The sequence below is a fragment of the Populus trichocarpa genome, chromosome 11 (genome assembly GCF_000002775.5).
Source record: "Populus trichocarpa isolate Nisqually-1 chromosome 11, P.trichocarpa_v4.1, whole genome shotgun sequence".
NCBI classification, from domain to species: domain Eukaryota; kingdom Viridiplantae; phylum Streptophyta; class Magnoliopsida; order Malpighiales; family Salicaceae; genus Populus; species Populus trichocarpa.
Window position 1 is genome coordinate 11,541,462 of NC_037295.2, and position 22,857 is coordinate 11,564,318.

Genomic DNA, 22,857 nt, shown 5'->3' on the forward strand with positions numbered 1-22,857 from the left:
AAAATTTTTTACTCAACTTTTTATTTAATTCAAGTAATTAAATTATATGAAAATTAACACAATTTAAATTAATTAATTTTATTGATCCAAATACATAATCGATAAAAACATAACTTAGTTTAAAAATAAAACTTCAAAATAATAATTTTAAAAAAAATATTGAGATAATGATCAACTTCGCCTCTCTGTAACCCGGGTCATGAACTCTATTGTGTTTAATATTTTTTTTATAAATATTTTTTATTTAATTATATGATAAAAACAAAGGCCATGAAATTGAATATCAACCTAAAAATAGACACTTATTTGAGATAATTATCTCTAGAAAGCAAACAAAAATCAATAATGCAATCCATTTTTCAATCAATCCAATATTAAATAATAAAATTAAAAATAAATAAATTAAAAATAATTAAAAAACCAAAAATAGAAAAAGCATATCATATTGGTGGGTAAACTCGTCAAACCTGTGAATCGAGTAAGTCGGGTTAGTACGCCAAACATGTGAACTGAGTTATGGACTCCAATAGGATTATAATTTATTTTTTTTTTCAAATCTATTTTTTATTTAACTATATAATAACAAAAATAAATGATTGTAAAATCAAACACCAACTCAATACCGAGATGTTTTTATAGATTACGATAATCTCATAAAAGGCAAAATAAAAATAATTATGAAACTGAATTCTTAATTAACCTAATATCTAAAGATGAATAAAATATATAAAAAAGCTACACTTGTCAGACCCACGAACCAAGTTAACCAATCAAACATGTGAATAAGTCTATGGACTTTATAAAGTTTAATAACATTTTTTTTTCTAAAACTATTTTTTTAACTATATGAGAAAATAATAGACGATAAAAAAGTCAACTTCAATTAAAAAAAAAACACCCACCAAACTCGTAAACCATGACAACCCGGGTTACTCTGGTAAACTCGCAAACCATGCTAACCTTGTAGAAAGGTAAAATAAAACGAAAGAAATTATGTAGTCAGATTCTCAACCATCCTAATATTAAAAGATAAAATTGATAAAAGCAAATTTGAAAAAAAATATCATAACAAAAATTAAAAACCATAAAGAAAAAAGAAAAACAATGTGGATAGTATTGTCATTCACATTGCAATATGTGTGAGTGAACAATGGTTTCCTCACACCCTTTAATTTTTGTTACTTTATAAAGTTTAATAACATGACTTTTCTCTAAAACTATTTTTTTAACTATATGACAAAAAAATAGACTATAAAAAAGTCAAGTTCAATTAAAAAAAACAAAGCAACCTACCAAACTCGTAAACTGGGGCAGCCTAAGTTACCTTATCAAACTCGTAAATCATATTAACCTCATATAAAGACAAAATAAAAGGAAGCAAATTATGAAGTTAAATTCTCAACAATCTCAATTTTAAAAGATAAAATTAATAAAAATAGATTTGAAAAAAAATCATAACAAAAATTCAAAAAAAAGAAAAAAAAAATAAAGCAAAACATTATGCATTACTATTGTAATCCACAGTATAATGGTGTTAGGTGAACAGTGGTTTCCCCCATATCCTTTAATTTTTGTTACTTCATAAAGTTTAATAACATGGTTTTTTTCTAAAACTATTTTTTTAACAATATGAGAAAAAAATAGACTATAAAAAAGTCAAGTTCAATTAAAATAAAAACCACATCCATAAATTAGGACAATCTGGGTTACCTCCACAAACATATAAACCACGCTAACCTCATAGAAAAACAAAATAAAAATAAAAATTATAAATCTAAATTCACAACCATCTCAATATTAAAAAAATAATAACAAAAAAAAAACAATATGAAGAAACACTATAGCAATCCACAATGTTTTATGAGGAAAGTTACAGTGTTTTTCCCACACCATTAAAAAAAACACACCACATCTATAAACTGGGGCAACTTGGGTTATCTTGACAAACCACGCTAACCTCATAGAAAGACAAAATAAAAGGAAAAAAAATTACAAAACTAAATTCTCAGCCATCTCAATATTAAAAATAAAATCGACAAAAATAATTTTAAAAAAATCATTACGGAAAAAACCATATGTAAAAAAAAACACAATGTGAAGAAACACTATAGAAATCCAGAATGTTTTGCGAGGAAAGCTATAGTCCCCCCCCCCCATCATTTAGTTTTTCTTATAATTTTGTTGGTTTTTTATATATTTTTTCAAAAAAATAAACCAAGACATGAAACCTTGTTTGTTTTTAATTTTTTTGTTTGGATAACTAACAATAAATTTTAAAAAAATGAAAACAAAAAAATGGGTTTCAAAAGTTTTCAAAACTTGTTTTTACACCAGTAATTTATAATTTAAGACTTCAGTAATAATCAAATTAGGATTGAGTTCAGGGTACATAGATGAAGTTCAAAGTATAAGGATTGGTTTAGGATTGGGTTCAATACACCTTAGGGTAGAGTAAGGGTTAGGTTCGAGTGTCCCGGGGGTCAAGAACAAGTTTGAAGCGTTCCTAGGGTTGAGATAAGAACAAGTTTGAAGCGTTCCTAGGGTTGAGTTAAGACCAAGTTTAAGCATTTGATGCATGGTTATTAAACCCGACTCAAAAGTTGACTCGACAGGTGGTTAAGTCCTCGGTCAACCCAAGAGAATAGAAAAAAGACATTCAGCTACAAATCATCCCTGAAATGAGATTTATCACTCTAAGATCCCCTCATATCTAGGTTTAAAAGTAAAGTAATTAATTACCAATGTCCTGTTTTAACAAACACTCTAGCACAAACAACATCCTTATAACCAAGTTCAGAAAAGTTCAAGATCTCATAACATTTTAGTTCAAGTTTGATGCAAAAGCACCTGGAAAACCAATGCAACACATATAGATACATCATTGTCAACACCTTCACTATAGTACAATGAACATATCGAGTTCTTCTTTGTCCAAATGAGTAGAATTTGAAAAAATTATCGATGACATTGAGCCAATCTCATCAATGTCTATCAAAAGATCATCATGCTTCTTTGTAGCTTTGTTATCACAGTCATCGTCAATCTCATGTAAATTTATCAAATTTAAAATTAAACACAATTAACATATAAATATTACATGTATAACACTTCATTTAAAACAAATCAATATTGATGATGTTCTAAAAATCCAATATACTTAGAAATGATGTTTTTTTAGTGTTTGGATAATGGGTAATAACATATTCACTTCAATTTCCCCTTCTCCAGAGTTCATGAAGTTGATGGTTGGTGATAGAAGACCTGACATCTGCAAAACAATCCATTTTAATGGGATTTAAGGATCCTTCAATGATAGAGTTAGAGCCTGTTTGGCTTGGCGTTTGCGGCAGCGTTTTTATTGAAACAGTAGCAATATATTGTTTGGTTACAAAACGAGCCGCAACTTTTATGTATGGGTCCCACCTTTAGCTGCGTTTGAACCTCAGTTTTGATGAAGCAGAAACTGCATGCTTTTTACAATCCTACGTTTTCTATTTATTGCAACTGTGTTTATAAACACAGTATAAAAAATTGTTCTCCTCTTCCTTGACAAGTGTTTCGGGAAACACTTGAAACTTGGATCAATTTTCTCATATAGCAACAAGTTAACTTGCTCTCTTGAAAGTTGTTGGGAAGACCTATCAGAAGCAAAAATTGAGCTTGAATCGTCATTTGCCATTTTAAGGCTAGGAATGTTGTCCTGAAGCATATCAGCCACGTCCTTGAATCGTCTAAGTTAAAGCAAAGATCTTGCTTTGAGTTATGGGTGCATCTTTGTCCAGATGAGAAAACCACGAGGGTTGTTGGAGAGCATTGGAGGTTGTGGCAGTGGTCTATGGTTGTTTGGGTCTAGGTTCTTTCGATTGGGTTGGTGTGTGTTGGGTCGATGGGGGATGCTGAGCTGACCGTTGGTTAGGGGAATCTAATGGGTTGATGGTTTGAAACAGAGATGCAGATGGGTTTTGGGTGACTGGATGAGATGGGTTTTCGGGTCTGTGTGAGGAAGACATAGGGCTGGCTATGTGGTGGTTTGATGGTTGGGTTGGTTCACTATGGGCGTGTTGGTAGTGGAAGATGTGAGAGGCTACTGGGTTTGTGAGGGAGAGGGCTGATTCGTGGAGGTAAATAGGTGAGGGCTAGTATTGGTGAGGGGGTTAGTTAATGGCAGTGTTGGTTTTGGTTCCAGTGGAGGTTCTGCCAAGAGAGGGACACAGTGGAAGGGGGAGATGACAGTGAAGAGAGACGCCGGGTGTAGTGGTTGATTTCAGCTTTAGGTAGGGAGTGCAAGTTTAATGGAAAAATAAAAAATTATCAAATGTGGTGGTGCGTCTCAACGACCACATTATATTTATTAATTTGTTGTACGGTTAAGAAGACATGAAAATTATAATTTTTATCGGATGAATTTTATATATGATAGAATTATAAATAATTTAATAGAATAATAAAAAATATTTTACATAAAATATTGTTTTTTTTATAATGTAATAGCAGTAGTTAAATATACAATATTTCAATTAAAAACTATTAATATTAATGTATATTTTTTTTAGTTATTTTATAACCTCAATTTGAAAAGTATTCTTAACCAAACACATTAAACTACTTTTTGTTCAACCTCAATTTCAACCACAGTTTTAACCAAACATATATTTTTCCAAACCAACCTCAACTAAAAGTACTTTTTATAAAACAACTTTTTTCAAACCACAACCACAACAACTACCACAATACCAAACACACTCTTAGTAACTTTTAATAAGAGATTGCAATAAATAAGAGAATAAGCTTTAAATTCTAAGAACAACCACTTTTGTTCTTAGTTGTATACGATAAATGCTCTAAAATAAAAGTATGAATACTTTAGAGAATAGGAAAAATGTGAACTCTTTACCTAGACAGTTCAAATGATATATACAATATCTAAACTTTGTCATATTGCTTGAATGGTTGAAATAACTTCTCCTCCTATTAGTATTAATAAGAGATAAATATCTCTTACATAAAATTAATATTGATAGAAATATTGTAGAACCTTAGAAGACTTTTTATGCACTTATAGATATAGAGAGATGATCATTATTGACTTTTAATATTTAATGTTAAAAGACATAGGAATAAACAAACAAATCCTCGTGACTCACATAGAGCCTAAAAAGATTATCAACTTTATATGTATTTATGGTGATGGGTCTAAAACCTTGTGTCGCGGGGCGACGTCGTCTGGCGACGGCAGAGGCTTTCGTCGCGCCTCCTGTGTGAGGTGTTGTGTGTTAGGAAGAGTTTTTGTATTTAATCATAAAATTATGATTAAGGTTCAGGAGTCGCCACCTAGTATTATGGTCACTAGGAACCTATGGTCTGCGAGAGTCTGGGTAAGGAACTGGTTGTGCAAGGGGAAGACACATCACCCCCAGTGCACCCTACCTAAGGTAAACTGCATTGTTGTTTGATTGTTTTTTCTAAGTCGGATTTCTATTCGTTGGTCTTTTCTAAGGCTCAAGGCATATTTCTCTTCATAAGAGAGTCTCTACCTTATTGGGTTAAATCCTAACCGTTCTAAAGTCTGAATTTTAGCATCGCATTTATTTACACTTTGTATCTTTAATACCTGAGGGTGTACTTTATCGTGTAATTTTACACCCCCACAAATATTAAAGTCTACATCTAGATTCTAAAAAAAATTGGAAAAAGATTTTTGACATGTTGGCCAAATCTTAATGGATAATCATAAACTGGTTACGATATCCATTTTTTTTTAACATGAAAAATATGTTTGGAAAAATTTTAGGATTTGGCCATATGCAACAAAATATTTTTTCCTTCTGAAAATGTTTTGAAATATTATTTATTTTATTTTTTTGAAATATTTTGGAGAAAATCAGGTATTTTAATACCGGATTTGTATTTTACAGTGTAAATATACAACCCGATATTATGCATAATTGGTAGGAAAATATGCTAGAAAAATCATAATTTTTTTTTAAATGATTTTTGAAATTTTTTTGGATTTTTTTTAATGGTGGCCGGGCCAGACCCAGCCACTTAGGCTTGGCCATAACTGGCCCGACCCAAACCATGGGTTAATTAATTAGCTGCTGCATGCAGAAATGAATTCTGCATGCAGCGGCCACGCCGAGGAAGCAACAGGGAAAGCAAGGAGAAGGAAGTTGCTTGGCGTGGGGGTCTCGGACGTGATGAGGTGGTTCGGCCGATGGCTCAAGAGGTGTCGACTGAGGTGATGGTGGCCGGAGTCGGCTGTGGGAGGAAGAAGAAAAAAGTTACAGAGGAGAGAGAAAGGCTAGAAGGAGAAGAGAAAGAGAAGGTCACGGTCGCTACTCTGCCACTAGTGAGGAGCGGGGTTGATGGAAATGACGGTGGTAAAGCTGGTTGTGGCGGTGGAGGTCGGTGGCAGAGGAAGCAAAAGAAGAAGAAGAAAACGGGAGGGGCTGTAGAGAGGAGAGAGAAACCGACGGTGGCTCTTGGTGGTTATGCCGGCTTCCTATGGTGGAGCTGGTATTTGTGGTGGTGTGTAGGTCGGGTGTGTTGGTATTATCGCCGGAGAAGGCAGCTATGGAAGAGGTGGAGAGAGAAAGAAAGAAAAACAGAGAGAAAGTTGCAGAAACCGGGAAGAAGCTGATTTTTTGGCTTATTTTGGACCCCAATTTCTCCTCCCTCGGGCCATGAAATCCACCTCTATTTATAGGCGGTGGAAGAGGGCAATCTTGTCTACACAGGGGAAAAATTTTCAGCCCTTGATTCGGTTGGGAAGGATCCCAACCGTTGGCTCAAAGTAGGCATGGTGCACTGTCAAATCTGCAGAAAAACTGCCTGAGTTGGCATGTTTAGGCCGATGCCAGCGCCGATTAATTGTCATTCAGACTGAACTATTGATATGAAACTGTAGAGGATCATTTTGCGTGCAAGTTTGGTTAAATTTGGTGGACGATAGGTGCATTAAATGCACCTGCAAAGGAGGTGACTGGACCAGTTTTTTCAGAAAAATAAAGAAGATGATGAACAGTACCAAAGTTCTGATTTTGGCCAAAGTTCATTTCAGTCCTTCCTCTTTCAATTTCTTTCAATTGAACCTCTAATTGACCATAAACTTTTTCAATTAAGCCCCTGATAAACTTCAATTGGAGCCCCGAAGTTACACGCCTATTGCGATATGGTCCTTGATCTCGTATTTCTTCAATTTAGCCCCTAATTGACCCCAAAACTTCAATTTTCTTGTACTTTTGCCCCTGATTTCAATATATTATCATGATAAAAATTAAATTTGGTCTCTTAAAATTCCAATCTCCTCAATTAAACCCAAATTAGGCTCCCAAACTTAATTTTTCACCAATTAAGCCCCAAATAAAATTATTTTGACCCATCTAAAGTATAATTAAGTCCTTGCACTTAATTAAATCCTTCAATTGGACTCAAATTAATTCTTAAACATAATTAAAATTTAATTTGGCCCATGATTGAATCAAATTGGCCTATTAAAAATTTAATTATGTCATTGGACTTAATTTTTATGCAAATCCATCCAATAATCATTTAATTTAACCTTGAATTTGCATTTTTTTTCTCCATTTTTTGGCACAATGGGTTACAATTAGGCCTTGAATTTCCTTCAAAATTGTAGCTTGATTTTTTCCTATTTTTGTAGTCCTCTTTGATCTGCTTTCTCCACATTGCCAGCCTTTATTTTATTTTTTTGATTTTTATTTTGAAAAAAGGTGATTTTGGGGAATAACCCAGAATTGGGTTCTGACACCTTGTCAGACCTATATGCACCTAGGCTCTATGTGTAGCTAAATCCAAGGTAGTTGGGTCTGACAACTTCCCATATCCATATACACTTGACCTCAGCACGTAATTGAACCCAATAAGGTTGGGTCTAGCATCTCGGTAGTCTCACTTGTATTTGGGCTTAATGCGTAGTTAAATCTAAGGATGTTGCACCTGGAAGTAAGTCAGGCCTATGTAATATAGGTTTGATGTTTCTGCTAAGCATAGATACATTGAGATATTATCATGCCTTTGACCTTTTTAATCATAGGCTTTTAAGAAAACATATAAAAAATATATTGACCCATCAGTATCCCCCAAGTCTTTGTGTATTAATTACACAAAGATTTTGAAAGGTTATTAGCTTTAAAGAAATACTTTTCACCTTTCTTATGAGATTTGTTTGTCTTCTATAGAACTATTAGGATTTTTCATAGCCAGATGGCTAGTCCTTATTGATTAATGAAAGACATTTTACCTTTCTTATGAGATTTGTTTGTCCCACGCAGAACTGATGTGATTCTTCGTGGTCAAATGGCTTACTTTCATGAAAAAAGATGTCATTTGGGGAATAAAATGATGGGGTGCATTCAATGTAGTAATTGAGTAGATTTCTGGAGACTTGAGATGATATGAAAGGTCATTTATCCAATAATGAAGGTGAAAAGTTGTTTCCTTTATAACCTTTAGTCGTTCTTGCTTTCATTTTTTCTTTTTTCTTTCACTATTTGTAATCTTTATATTAAAAAAAAAAAAGCAGTTTTGTTAAAGACTCTTCGAGCCAGTTTCACTCTATTTTGAAAAGAAACCACCATCTTAGGTATCTCCTACCAAAAATTTATTTCTCCTTTTCTAATAGAAAAATGGACCAAAAAAGAGTTAGATCTAACCCTAGAAACAATAATATTACTGCATTCGATGAGGAGTTCAGGTTCCAACCTGAAACTGAAGGAAGTAGTAGGGGATAAAAGTCTATCAAACTAGGCCCCAAAACTAGAAAGGATAGAGCACTAGCGTCCATCCCTGTTAGAGAAGTTCTTCCTCTACCATTGCTAGGAAACCTCGAGAGGAGGGGCTACCTCAAGCCCCTAAGAACGATGCCCCTTGCACCTTGAGTATACATAAGATGACATTTATTAATGGTCAATAACTAGGAGAGTATATAACTTATTTACCTGCTAGGGTTGAGCGCATTAGCCACAGACTTTAGGTTCTGCCTAGGGTCTATTTGAAATTACAGCCCCTATTTGTGTGTATGAGTTGGGGTATACCTTTCCTATTCACGAGTTTGCAAGGGAAGTATTAAGATATTATAGGTTAGGTCTAGGTCAGTTATATCCTAATAGATGGATGATTTTGGGTGCCTTTGATAAACTTCTTAGGCTTGTTGGAATCAAGCCTATTGTTAGCATTTTTTGGATCTATTACCATTTGGTTGCTGAGATCGATGGTGACAATGATATATATTGGTTCTTTACCTTTGCTAACAGACCCACATGAGTTATGAAGGGGACTCTGCAGGGAAAGCCTGCGCATGTCAAGAAATAGTGGAGGAGGTGGCTGATACTAAGGTATAATGGGTTAGTCAGCCCTAGATGAGATGCAATAAGTTTGGGGTTTTTCCTATTATTGGAAGGTACATTCCTGTGAAGTGAACAATAAGCCTCATCTAATCTTAAATGAGAAGAGAATGTGTGTTGCATTGGTATTGGCCTTAACCGAGTATGACATCATTAAAATAGCCAAAAGGCATTAACAGATCATGCTACAAAGTATGCAACCTTTTTATCCTTTATTTTTTATGCATCTAAATTCATATCTGACTTTATTTTTATGTAGGGTCAATAACAAAGAAGAAGAAGAAGAAGAAAAAGAGATTTCAACTAGGTCTATAGAAGAAAGTATGTCTGTATCAAGAAGAGGGTCATCATCTTTTGATGTTAGTGGAACTGTTACTGAAAAGGAGATAGAGTATGACACCATCAACATGGACGGGCATATCATTCATGAGGACTTTGTTCTTAAGGAAGCAATGGTGAAAGCCAAGACTCCTTCACAAATAAAAGCTAGGGGTAACTATACTTCGCTAGCTAGGGGTCAAACATATCTAACCCTTATTGAAATAATTATGAGTGTTGTTGTTGCTTCAAAAAGAAAAAGGGTTTCCACCCCTGTGGATACTAGTGTTCTAACCTCATTTGTTGAGGCTTTATTGGTGATGATGATCTTTTTATCTCTACCTCTAACTTTGGCTAAAGAGGCTATAACTATTGGGACCTCTGCCCAAGGTATTCATGTAGAAGCTGAATAAAGATTTAATGATGCTTTTGCTGGACTCATCCTTGGTCGAACCCTTTTTCTTCCCCACCCTAACTGAGGAGGAAAGGCAGACCATGAAAACTATTATTGGTGGGAGGTCTAGCCTTGGGGAGGCTAGCCTCGAGGTGGTGAGGCAATTAGAGAGGGTTCTCACAATTCATTTAGATATCTTTATTAATGCACGATAAGGGTTACAGCCGTCATTTGGCCTTAACTAGACAAATGGTATTTAATGTAAACACCTTTTTTGTCTGACCATCATTTATTTTAGTTTACTAGTATTGTTTATAACCATATTGTCTTTTGTAAAATTTTATGATGTGCGCCTATTTCAAGAGGCGTTGGGTGACCAAGATGAAACATGTGAGGGAGGCCATCATTGAATATAGGGCATATCAGACTGCCTTTTAACGACTTAGAGAGGAGAAAGCTGTTATGGAGGCTGAACTGAGGGACCTCAAGGTGGCTTATGCCTCTTTAAAGGATAACATGCAAGGTGTTGTCCTTCAGCTGGCAACACTAAAAGGCAGCTTCAAACAGCTCAAAATGAAATGGATGCCCTAAAATAGGGGATCCTTCAGGCAAAGGCCATTTAAAATGGTTTGAGGGCTGAGCTCTTTATTACTAGAGAAAAAGTCCAGAGCTCTTAGACGTAGTTAAAGGCTCTAAGGAACTCTCTTATGGAGTTCCAGGATTTGTTTGAAGGGTGTGTAACTTTTTTTGAGATGGTTGGGGATAAGATCTTCCTTGTCATGTCTAGCTTGTACTTCTTCAATCAATTAAGAATAATGTAAGTGGTCTTCAATGATGTTTTCCATCCAGTTCTAGTGCTTAATTTTACAATTGTGTTCCCTTTTAGGGCTGCAACTACCTAACATAGGGAATATCTAGTTGAGAAGCCTAGCTTAAATGTCTAAGCCTTAGCTTCTCGTCTCTTCCTAATTATGATCCATGATATGTGTGGCAAAGTAACACTCGATTTATGGATGCCACAATCTTCACATAGTCATGAAGGAAATCAAGTAACATTTCAGGATGGGGCTTTAGAGTGTCAATTAAAACAAAGAAAACATGATATTCATTTTTTTTTATCATGCTTTGTATAAAGAACCCAAAGATAGTTTTGGTTCTTTGGTTGTGAAGCTTCGTGCAAATGAATTCATAAGTGAACTTGTTGCCCTCCTTGGAAGGAAGCCTACATTTCCCCATAGTCTCTATTGATGAAAACATTATAACTTCATAAATGACGTCGGTGCATGGGTCCCGAGCTGAGTGGTAAAACAGAGATTTTGTTACCAGATTGAAGAAAACCACAACGATGCTTTTGGATTGGAAGTCAAGCAAATCCTCTTTAACACTGTCAAATGCTGACAACTCTTAGCTCTTTAAGGGAAAAACCAGATTCGAGGGACCTATATTTCAACTTGTGAGCACACATGTTAAATGTATGAGCATGTTTTAATACGATGAACTTGTCCTTCAAGAGATGACACGTGATTGTTACCCTTACATGATGAGTAAGAATTTTGATTCTTGCCCAAACTCTACAATGAAAATTCCATAAGTGACGACCATTGTGTTACTCGTAAGTCCTGAACTCAAGATGTTACATAAAAGGCTTGCCTTGATGCAAAGCACATATAAGGAGCATACACCCTAAAGGTAGGTTCTAATCTTTTTACGTAAGACATGGTCGGTTTACTATTTGGTCTCTAAAAAGGGTATATTGTTATCCTAGTGATCATCCTCATGAAGGCAATATAGGGGCTCAGTAGGTAATGAGATGACACGTATATCAATTATTACCAGTCTAAGCACTCAGCAAAGATTCAGATGGTTTCACAAACTTAAACCTTGACTGAAAGTCATAGGGTAAGTTGTTACTCCCTTACCTAACCTGAAGTTTCCATGTGTGTGCATTTCGAAACGATATATCACAAATAAACTAGTGACGCATAAAGACATTCATCCATATCCAACATACATGCATGAGCAGGATAAAACATGTTAAGTCGTAAATAAAATAAAAATAAAAATAAAAAAACAAGCCACATACAAAAATACATCAAATCACATAAACCACAAAAACCTCACAAAACATAGTCCAATACTGGAAAAAAAAAACTCCCTAGTAGAGTAGTCATTTTATCGCACGTGGGCGCACGACGTTGAGGGTCAGGGAGTCGCCACCTAGTTGTTTGGTTCAGGGTCGCTAGGAGACCTGAGTGTACTGGTCTTTATTAGAAATTCCAAAGGTGAGGGGCTGGTTATGACTATGGAAGATATTAGCATCCTTAGTGTACCCTACATGAGATAGTCTGCATTGTGTAGTCTAGATATGGTTTAAAGGTTTTGATGGATTCTTAACCGATGGTCTGTCTATGACTCAAAAAAATTTACTCTTAAGAATAAATCTAGCATTTCGAATTTATCATAGGCTCGTATGCCCAAATGAATTATTATGGAAAGGATCCATGTAGATGCCCTAACATGGTTCACCTATCCTGGAAGACTAAAGAATTTTTCACAATTCATATATTGTGGTGAAAAAATACCCTCAATTAAAATTGATGAATATGCAGAATAATTATGAGAATTTTCTGGTCAATTCCGGTTATTTAAATACCAATCTACTTGTATGTCCAATATTTATACTAGAATATTGACCATTAATTTTCATGAATTAAAAATTTTAGGGGCTATTTAAATATTGGCCAAATACTTAAGGAATTTTACAAACTTGTTGTAATTTTCAAAATAAAAGCAAAAGAAAAAACAATTCACGTATTTTTTAAAACAATGCTAAAAATTATAATTATTTTTTATATAAAAATGCAATTTTTATAAGGATTGGGTTGTATGCAGAAAAAAAATCAATTTTTTATATTACTATTTTGTTATTTTATTGTTTTATATTTTTATAAGGCCATATTTGGCAAGACCCACTTTTTCTTTAGAAAAACTTCCAAAAACAGGCATAGGGGTTTGTTTGCCAAACACCTTTTTAGGCCAGAAATCCTTTTATAAAAAAAGTAGCAAACCAAACAAAGCCTTAAATATCTGACCTGATTTTGACCCGACTGGGGTGACCTGAAAACAAACCAAAAACAAAGATTCAAAGCCAAAACAGATTAAACATGAGAAAAACAAAAAAAATCAAAATTTCTTAGATAAGACGGATCAAACACGAAATAAATGAAGAACACAAATATCATTCAAGCTTAAACCTAACAACGTGAAACCTAAACCAGACCAGATTTCAAGTAAACAAAGGCATCATTTTATTATTATGCATCTATAGATCAAGAATCAAACGTCAAAAACCATTGATTATCACTGAAAAGCCACGATTTGATCAAAATGTATTTTTGGACCGTCAAAAGAAACCTAGATTATTTGCTAATCAAGTTGTTTGAAAAGTTTTATGCAAATAAAATCAGAAATGGTCCAAATCATAGAGTTAAGGCAGTGTTCTTTCTAAGAACACGAAGAACACTACCTTAGAAACTCAGAACATGTCTAGAGTAAAGCCAACCATTGTCAAACCTAGGATGGTTATTTTAGGCATCTAAAACATGCTTTTTTAATTCCAATAAACCACATTATCAATACCAAGCATAGTTGAAACAAAAGAAACTAACAAAAACAACAAATCATCATAAACATGTATTAAGTTCCATTTTCCAAAATTGCCAAATCAAAACAAGCATGCTTAACCAATCTAAGATTTAAAATTGATATTTTGACATTCCACGAGGCTAAACCAAAACTCAGGAGCTTGAAACCATGCATTAACCAGACAGAAAAACATCAACATCTTGCTGACACATTTGACATATTTCAAATCAAACTAAAATGCAATATTAACATACTAGGGTAACAGTCTTCATGTCAATATATTCAAAAACATTGCGTCAAACAATAAACAGAGGATCTAACAGGCCTCGTGGACTTCACCTTCAAAGTTTGTAAGAGTATACATTCCAAGCTTGAAATCTTCAATAAGGGTAGATTTTTGCTGCTGCTTTTCTTTCTCATTGTCTCTAAACTAGCAAAACCAAACCCTTAAACCTTTTTTGAACTCTTGAACTCAGTATTGAATCTCTTAGACCTTAACTAAATTTCTTCCCTATTTTTTCTCCTTTTTAGGTACGATTCCCTCTCCTTTTATAGGTTGATTAAGAGCTTTTAGATGAGTTTGTTAGGGTTCTAACAAACCAAATCTAGGTTGGTTTTATCATGAGATAGATGGTTTTGAATCTAGGTTGTTTTGATCAAACTTAGAGGCTAAGGTGAGGTGTTTTAACCCTTTAATCTTGAGAGAAGTGTTCTCAAACTTTGATAAGAACTCTTTGAGAATTTTTAAGTGTGAACACGCCAAGAAATTTGGGTGGTTATGTGCAAATGGGTGTCTCAGTTAAGGCTGACTGGGTTGGCCACTTTCGTAGTTTCGTCAGAGCAACTTCGACACCAACGTTGCCTGAGACCATTTGAACTTGGTTAAGGGGTTGCATACCTTTATATTGAATCCATTCCTGCTCAATTTGAAGGTATGTGGTTCCACATTCATTTATTCAAAGATGCCAATCTAATCAATATAAAGTTTGAAAATGTAATGATGGCTGATCAGGGAAAAGATACACAGTAGCTGAACGACACGTCGTCTAGGTTACACCCTACAAATTAAGGTTTTTAATTTGAGACTTGGTAAATTTTAATTTAATCCTTACTTTCAATTTCTTTTAATTTCACCTGTAATAGCTTCCTGAACTCTTAATTTTATACAATCTCACCCCTGCTAAACTCAATTGTTAGCCCCAAAGTTAAGCGCCTTTTATAATCTGGTCCTTATTTTTTATTTGTTCAATTGAACCCCTAATTGACTATCAAACTTTCAATTTTTTTTAATTTTGGTTCTTGATTTCATCGATTTCAAACCCTGAAGTCTCGCGTTTCTCACAAGTCAGTCATTAGTTTTGGATTTCTTCAATCAAGTCCGTAATTGCCCATCAAACTTCAATATCTATTCAATTAAACCCCTGATTTGACCAAATTAACCTTTAAAAATTACAATTCAGCCCCCAGACTTTAATTTCTTCAAATTAAAACCTAAATTAACTTCAAGAATTATTTTTCCTTGCAATTATGCCATTAATAAATTCAATTAAACCTTGAGAAATTTCAATTGAGCCCTTAAACATACAATTTTAAATTTTCATCCTTAAATTTAATTTTTATTTGCCAATAGAGCCTTCATTAGTCGATAAAATACTGTAAAATTTTCTATTGATCCTCCTCAACAAGTCTTCGGCAATTTCTTGGACGTTCTGATATATTCTTCTCACTTATATATATATATATATATATATATATATATATATATATATATGTTATTTTCTTCCAATATTTTTTTTGTATTTTCTTTTCCATTTTTTTGTTTATATAGGGCCCCAAAAATGGTAACAACACGCTACGTGTGACAGTAGCTATTCTGATTTGATGATCTGAGTCAATGGTATAAAATGTTAACCCAATTTACCATTGTTTTTTTTTCTAATCTTTTTTTACGCTATTTTTTTTTCAATTTTAACCTTTAACACTATGTTTATTGAAGATAAATTTTTTTTTTCCGGTTTGCCTCACGACCAAGGTCGTGAATTTACCATGCTAACTCAAATTGACTCAAGGCTTTTACATCATTTTATTTATATGTCAAACTTCATCCTCATTTTTTAAATTGTGTTTTTATCCCTTTTTAGATTAATTTTTTTAAAATTTTATCATTCATAAATTTTTTTCGATGCAGTTATCTTGGTCTCATGATTCAGGTCATGGATATGAAATGTTAACCCGGGTTAACATCTTTTTTTCTTATATCTTTTTTTACACTGATTTTCTTTTTCAATTTCAACTTTCAACATTGGGTTTATTAAAAATTAATTTTATTTATTTTTATTTTATTTTCTTTCTATAAGGATAGTCTGACCTCACAACCCGAGTCAAGAATTTTTCATGCTAACTTGAATTGGCTCAAGGATGTTTTTTGTTATTTTTCAAGTTGTTTTTCAACTTTATCCTTTAACACTAAGTTATCTTGGAATTCAGCTTCATGATATATTTTTTTTTCTTTTGGTAAGCGTTCTTCTTCTACAAGTCATCGTTATCACCTTTTCTCTTAAGATTCAGTACATTTACCATTGTTGCTTTTTTTTTTTATCATATAATTAAATTAAACAATCTTATTGGATTAGACCCTACTGTAGGGTTTATAACTTGAGTCACTAGATTTTTCTATGCTTTAAAAAAAGCTAACAACACTTGAACGTTGTTTTTTAAAGTTAAAAAAAAAATCGACCTAGCCCGCGACGAATCCCAAATTACTTATCTAGTTAAACGAGTGTTTGGGAGTGAGTTTGAACTAGTTTTTCATTAAAACTTGATTTTTTTGTATTTTTGGATCGTTTGGATGCGCTGATATAAGAAATAAAAAAGATATATTATTTTGAAGTTTTTCCAACATAAAAATATTTTAAAAAACAACCATTATCACATTTCCAAACACGAGAGGCACTAAAAAGTTATACCTCATCGAATTAAGAAAATTAGTGTAAGAGAGAAAAACATAAGTTTAGCTACAAAGACACGTCTTCTATAGTATAATGTTTTTTTTTTTATCTGCTTTGCTTACCAACTATGCTAAATTATTGGCAGGTCTATAGCTTGAGATACATTGAAGAGAAAAACTTGAAAAAAGTTTCTAACACGCTTTCTATATTAGACTTCACAGAAGATAGTTTTTATTTTTCTAAACTACAATTGTTTTTGTAGTTTTTTCTTGAAGAATTTACATTCAAACAATAGTGAAAGAATTATTTGTGATTTTGTATGCAAATTTTATTTTCATGAGCATCAAGTGGTATTGATGCGGAGACAGCATTGTTTCTTCCCCTGCGTGGATGTTCATGGTAGCTCTATAGTAGTTTTCTTCCCCTTTGGTAAAAGAAATGATACAGCATCTCTGTTAATACTTCACCTCCCACACACTTTTGCATTATTGCAATTATCTATTTACCATACTTCTTCAAGAACTTGACATGAATACTATCTAACTAAGTGTTTTATTTAAAAGTGCGGTTAAAATTATTTTTTAAAGTTTTTTTCACTTAAAAATACATTAAAATAATATTTTTTTATTTTTTAAAATTTATTTTTGATATGAACACATCTAAACGATTCAAAAATACTAAAAAATTAATTAAAATAAAAAAAGTAATTTAAAATCTAATAAAAACCGATTCAGCCCAAGGCAAGTAGATTTTTACCCCGAATATATATATAATTTGTTGTTGTATCGTATTGATGGTAAATAATCAATAACCCTTGGTAAATAAAAAAGAAAAGAAGAAGCAATAATTATAAGGAATGGTTATTGTATTATATTGATGGTAATTAATAGTGGTGTACATTTTTCTTTATTTGATGGTAATTAATATTTATAAATTAAATCCCACATTAATCAAAACTAGATTTTTCTTATAGATTCTAAATGTATGCCTTTTGTATCGGTTTAATGTTTATTTAAGAGTGTGGTTGTGGTTGCTTTTCAAAGTGTTTTTTATTCAGAAATGTATTAAAATAATATTTTTTTATTTTTTAAAAATTATTTTTGATACCAGCACATCAAAATGATTTAAAAATACTAAAAATATTAATTTAAAAAAATATATAAAAATAAATTTACAATATTTTTAAAACAAAAAAATATACCGTACATTATTTATAATGAAGGAACTCATCAAATTAAATTAAACGTTGATGGATGCTAAAATTTGGATTAAAAAAAAAAAAAAAAAGAGGTGGTGGGAAAAAATAGGACACGAATAGTGTTTCCTCTTGTTTTATTGACCGCGGCACATGCAGACATGCATGTGCCGCCCATATGCGTCTGTAATTTTTTATATTACTAAGCAAATTAATCAATCTTAACATCCAAACTCCTCCCTCTCTCTCTCCCTCTCTACTTTCCCTATTTCTGTTCAACACGCTCACTCTCAGCTGCTAGCACCACAGGTACTCATCACGAGAACCCAAACAAACCCAGCTGCTGGCTAGCACCACGGTTACCCCCCCGCCATACTCAGCTGCTGCTAGCACCGCAGCTACTCGTCACAACCCCCCCCACCAACAAACTCAGCAGCTTCTCTCTAATGGCTGGCTATTATTTTGCCAAGCAACTATGAAAATCACCGGAAAACCACTCTCGACGGCCAAGCTGGACTTATTAGATCTTAAGCCTCGAAGGAAAACCCGAAATCCGAGCCTGATCCGATTGAGGAGACCACCCGAGACGCCTTTGTTGAGATGGAAGATCCAAGAAGATAAACATAAGGATAATAATGATAGGAATAGGAATGTAGGCGTTGAGGAGGAGGATAGTGGTCGCCATCGCAGTTTCCGTCTGAGAGGTCACGTCTCGGCGAGGAAGCTTGCCGCTGGGTTATGGCGGCTTCAGCTGCCCCATACCGTCCGTGAAGAGAGGTGGAGGGATCAGTTAGGGTTTCAGGTAACGATCTGCTGCGCTCCTTCTTCTTCTTCTTCAATAGAAAGATCTACAGTCATAAATGTGATTAATTATTGAATTTCGAAAATTGGTGTGCTTTAAAGATTCATGTGGTATAATGATGCTACTATGTTAGTATTCGTAATAATAATTATATTTTTTAAGTGAAAAATAATTTGACTAAGGTTTTCTTGCTATCTTTACATTCTTCCCCGTAGCATAGCATCGTAATTTATTTATTAAAGTATGTTTTTGGATGCCTATTTATTACAACTAAAGCCGGTTTAAACATGTTGGTGTGCTTCAAAAAACCTTAGCTGTTCAATGCCTTTTATAATTTATAGATCTGTTGGGGTTTTGGGCTTATGTAAATCCCAATCTTTCATTTAGATTTTGAATGGCTTACGATTTTGACTTGTTGAGCCTGATGTTTATTTCGACCTTGGTGGTCAAGGTTAACAAAGCCATTTTGACGTTGACTTATTAAATTCTTACACCATGAGTTTGTCAATGCTGCTTGTCTGTGCAGCATGGTATGGGCCATCTCGGCATCGCAGTTGTACCTCATCACAACGACAAAGTGTATGTTCCTGATGCAAACAATCTTCTGGGGAACTCTACTGGTGCGAGGAACAGATTCTTGTGCAAGGTACCAAGGCTTCTGAAAGTTTCTTGTCTATATTTTCAACTGTTCATGGCCATTAGATACTGACAGTATTGAGTAATGATCATGCTTGAAGTTTTAGAAGAGTCTTCCAGTCGTTGTTACTATAACCTAGCCTCTGTTTATAATTATGGACTCTGTGGCTCATTTAGGTAATTTCTTTTCAAAAGATTGACTTCTTGAAATTCTCATGATATTCCAAAAGTTGCCTGTTCCATTAAGAACGTGAATATCTTTGTTCCCAGTAGAGCAGGGTGTTAATGCGGTGTTTAGTTTTGCAATTTTCTTCACTTGGAAACAATGTTCCACGTATTTGTATATGAGTAGGAGTACATTCAAACATGCAAGCATTTATATGGACAAGATACGTATTAGTAAAATCTACATAATTTAAAGGATAGGGCACAATTACTCATCGATTAAATTTACATTACAATTAACATGATCGACATAGTCCAGACTTAAAAATTGGATTGTCATCAATAACCTAGTTTTAAAGAGAAAAATAAAAATTTCATGAGATAGAGGCATTAAAGGAGAATTCCACAAAAGTATGTCGAGTTTGTTAAGCTGCAATATTGCTTGGTACTTGAATTTCATTAAATGATAGGTTGCATGATGTTTTTAACCACGGGAAAATGCATTGTTTCAAATACTGGTCAGTACATTGACGTGGCAATTTATTAGTCATACAGGAGTTTTGTAAAGTAGCTCAGTCTGCTTTTGTATCTAATGTTGAAAAGCTTTGAACTTGTTTTCTAACTTGGGATAAGCTGTCAGCTATGAATAGTTCAGTTTTGAAACCTCGGTAGCATAGCGTAGAATTGTATGCCCTCACTTTCACTTCTATTGGTTATGTTTTCATGATGATGGGTCTATATATACCTTTTATGCTTATTTATCCAATTTTGGATGTGCTGTGGCTGTTTAGCCTGGGCCCACGTTTCAGTTTTCCAACTCTGCTATGGAGGGCGCAACTAAGTGGAACCCTGTATGCTTGGAAAGATCAGATGAGCTACAGCAGTCCCATAGCCAGTTGAAGTGTCTTGATCAACAGGTGAGTGCTGTCTCTGTGGTTTCTGCACTTGAAGCTGAACTAGAGCAGGCTCGAGCACGCATTCAGGAGCTTGAGATTGAGCGTCAATCTTCAAAAAAGAAAGTGGAGCACTTCTTGAAGAAAGTAAGCGAGGAAAGGGCTGCATGGAGGAGCAGAGAGCATGAGAAAATCCGTGCATCATTTAGTGACATTAAAGCTGACCTGAGCCATGAAAGGAAAAATCGTCGAAGTTTGGAAATTGTAAATTCCAAGCTGGTTAATGATCTGGCTAATGCAAAAGTATCAGCAAAGAGATATATGCAGGACTGTGAAAAGGAAAGGAAGGCGAGAGAATTGATCGAGGAAGTATGCGACGAGCTCGCTAAGGAAATTGGTGAAGACAAGGCTGAAGTTGAAGCATTAAAGAGGGAGTCCTTGAAACTCAGAGAGGAAGTTGATGAGGAAAGGAGGATGTTGCAGATGGCTGAGGTTTGGCGTGAAGAACGTGTCCAAATGAAGCTAGTTGATGCCAAGGTGGCCCTTGAAGAGAAGTATTCCTACATGAACAATCTTGTAGCTGATTTAGAAGTTTTTCTAAGGTCAAGAAGTGCAACCCAAGGTTTAAAGGAAATGAAAGAAGCTGAATCTGTCATACAAGCTGCCGCCTCGGTGCATATTCAGGATATAAAGGAATTCACGTATGAGCCCCCAAACCAAGATGATATCTTTTCTATTTTTGAGGATGTCAACTTTGGTGAAACGAATGATAGAGAAAGTGAACCATGCATTGCTTACAGCCCTGCTAACCACGGAGCAAAAATTTACACTGTGAGCCCTGAAGTTGACGTGATTAACAAGGACGGCAACCATGGACATTCTGAAGCCTTTGTTCATCAGAATGGTGATATAGAAGAAGATGAGAGTGGGTGGGAAACCGTGAGTCATCTTGAAGATCAGGGCTCAAGTTATTCGCTAGATGGCAGCATCCCATCTGTCAACAAGAATTGCCGGGAAAGTAACGTCTCAGGTAGTGCAACTGAATGGGAAGAAAATGCATGTGATGAAACCCCGATCACTGATATCAGTGAATTGTGCTCTATGCCAAGAAGACAGTTGAAGGCGTCTTCTATCACTAGGTTTTGGAGATCTTGTCCGAACAATGGGGACAGCTACAAAATAATCTCAGTGGATGGGTTGAATAGTAGGCTTTCAAATGGAAGGAAATCTAATGCTGGAATAATGTCTCCAGATAAGGTGTCTGGTGAAAGTGGAATCAGCCCCCCGGATTTGGTGGGGCAGTGGAGTTCGCCTGACTCTGTGAATCCTCACATGACTCGAGGAATGAAGGGCTGCATTGATTGGCCGCGAGGACATAAGAACAGCTTGAAGGCAAAGCTCTTAGAGGCAAGGATGGAGAGTCAGAGAGTCCAGCTGCGCCATGTTCTTAAACAGAAGATTTAGATGCAGGCAATGCAAGCCTTGTTTATGAATATTGCTCATGAAACCAAATGGAAATAAATAGCACCATTTCTGACTTGGCAAAATGAGAAAATGCATCGGTTTCTTTCATTCATGCACTAAAAGGCCCGCCAGGGCAAATATCAACTAGCGCTTTTGCCCCGTGCTTTGCTGCGGGGATGTCTGAAATAATAAGAAAGCAATAATCTAACTGCTGCGTGGGCAAGGATTTCTTTGATGCGTGAAAATACCATGATACTTGTAATAATATATATATTGCTTTATTATTATTATTATTATTATTATTATCATTATTTAAGATATAAATAGTAGGAATGTTAACCTAACCTCGCGAGGGAAGGCTAAGGAAATTTCAAGGATGAGAAAAACTTTGGTCTCTATCCCTTCCTCCTCTTCTTCTTTTTTTTTTTTTTTTAAATCCTAACATTTTTCTCATCTTTTACTTTCATTTTACAATCACAGCTATATATTATTTAATTTTTTAAATTATATTTAATTTAAATTCTGATTTTATCTTTATTGGGATCTCCCATTACCCGTAATTTTTCTAACGCTTAATCCTTTAATTATTTTTATACCCTTAAACTTTCGTTCCTTTACCAAAACTTTTGGTCTCATACAAGACACAACCTCAACATTAAGCTATAGGGCTAACCGTGAAATAAGCCCCCCTATTATCGTTGGGCTTTACCATTAATATGAAGCAGTTGCTAAACTTAATTAAACAAACAAAAACATATACAAAATAAATATTGAGAATCTTTCTTTCTATTCTTATGAGATTTTGATTTTAAACATCAACATGACATATTAAATTTTTATTTTGTTCTTGCTAACTTTCTTTTCTTTTCTTTTCTTTGCAAGTTGGTGTTAACTTCCATGTAGATTTTATTAATTTATTTTGTAGGATGTATTTACGCAAGAAAAAAACAAATAAAAGACAAATTAGAGATCAGAATTTTAAAACAAAATCAAGGACAAAAGAGAAATTAAAAGACAAAAGAAGGGATGAGA

At 34.2% G+C, this 22,857-nt stretch overlaps 1 protein-coding gene across 1 annotated transcript; it reads left to right on the forward strand.

Annotated features, from left to right (window-relative positions):
- Positions 1 to 18,084: 18,084 nt before the first annotated feature.
- LOC7471864 (uncharacterized) lies at positions 18,085 to 21,933 on the forward strand. Its single transcript, XM_024581506.2, has 3 exons — positions 18,085 to 18,667; positions 19,194 to 19,313; positions 20,260 to 21,933. Exons 1-3 carry the CDS (start codon positions 18,341 to 18,343, stop codon positions 21,823 to 21,825), a joined length of 2,013 nt encoding a protein of 670 aa, XP_024437274.1. The 5' UTR covers positions 18,085 to 18,340; the 3' UTR covers positions 21,826 to 21,933.
- Positions 21,934 to 22,857: the final 924 nt, after the last annotated feature.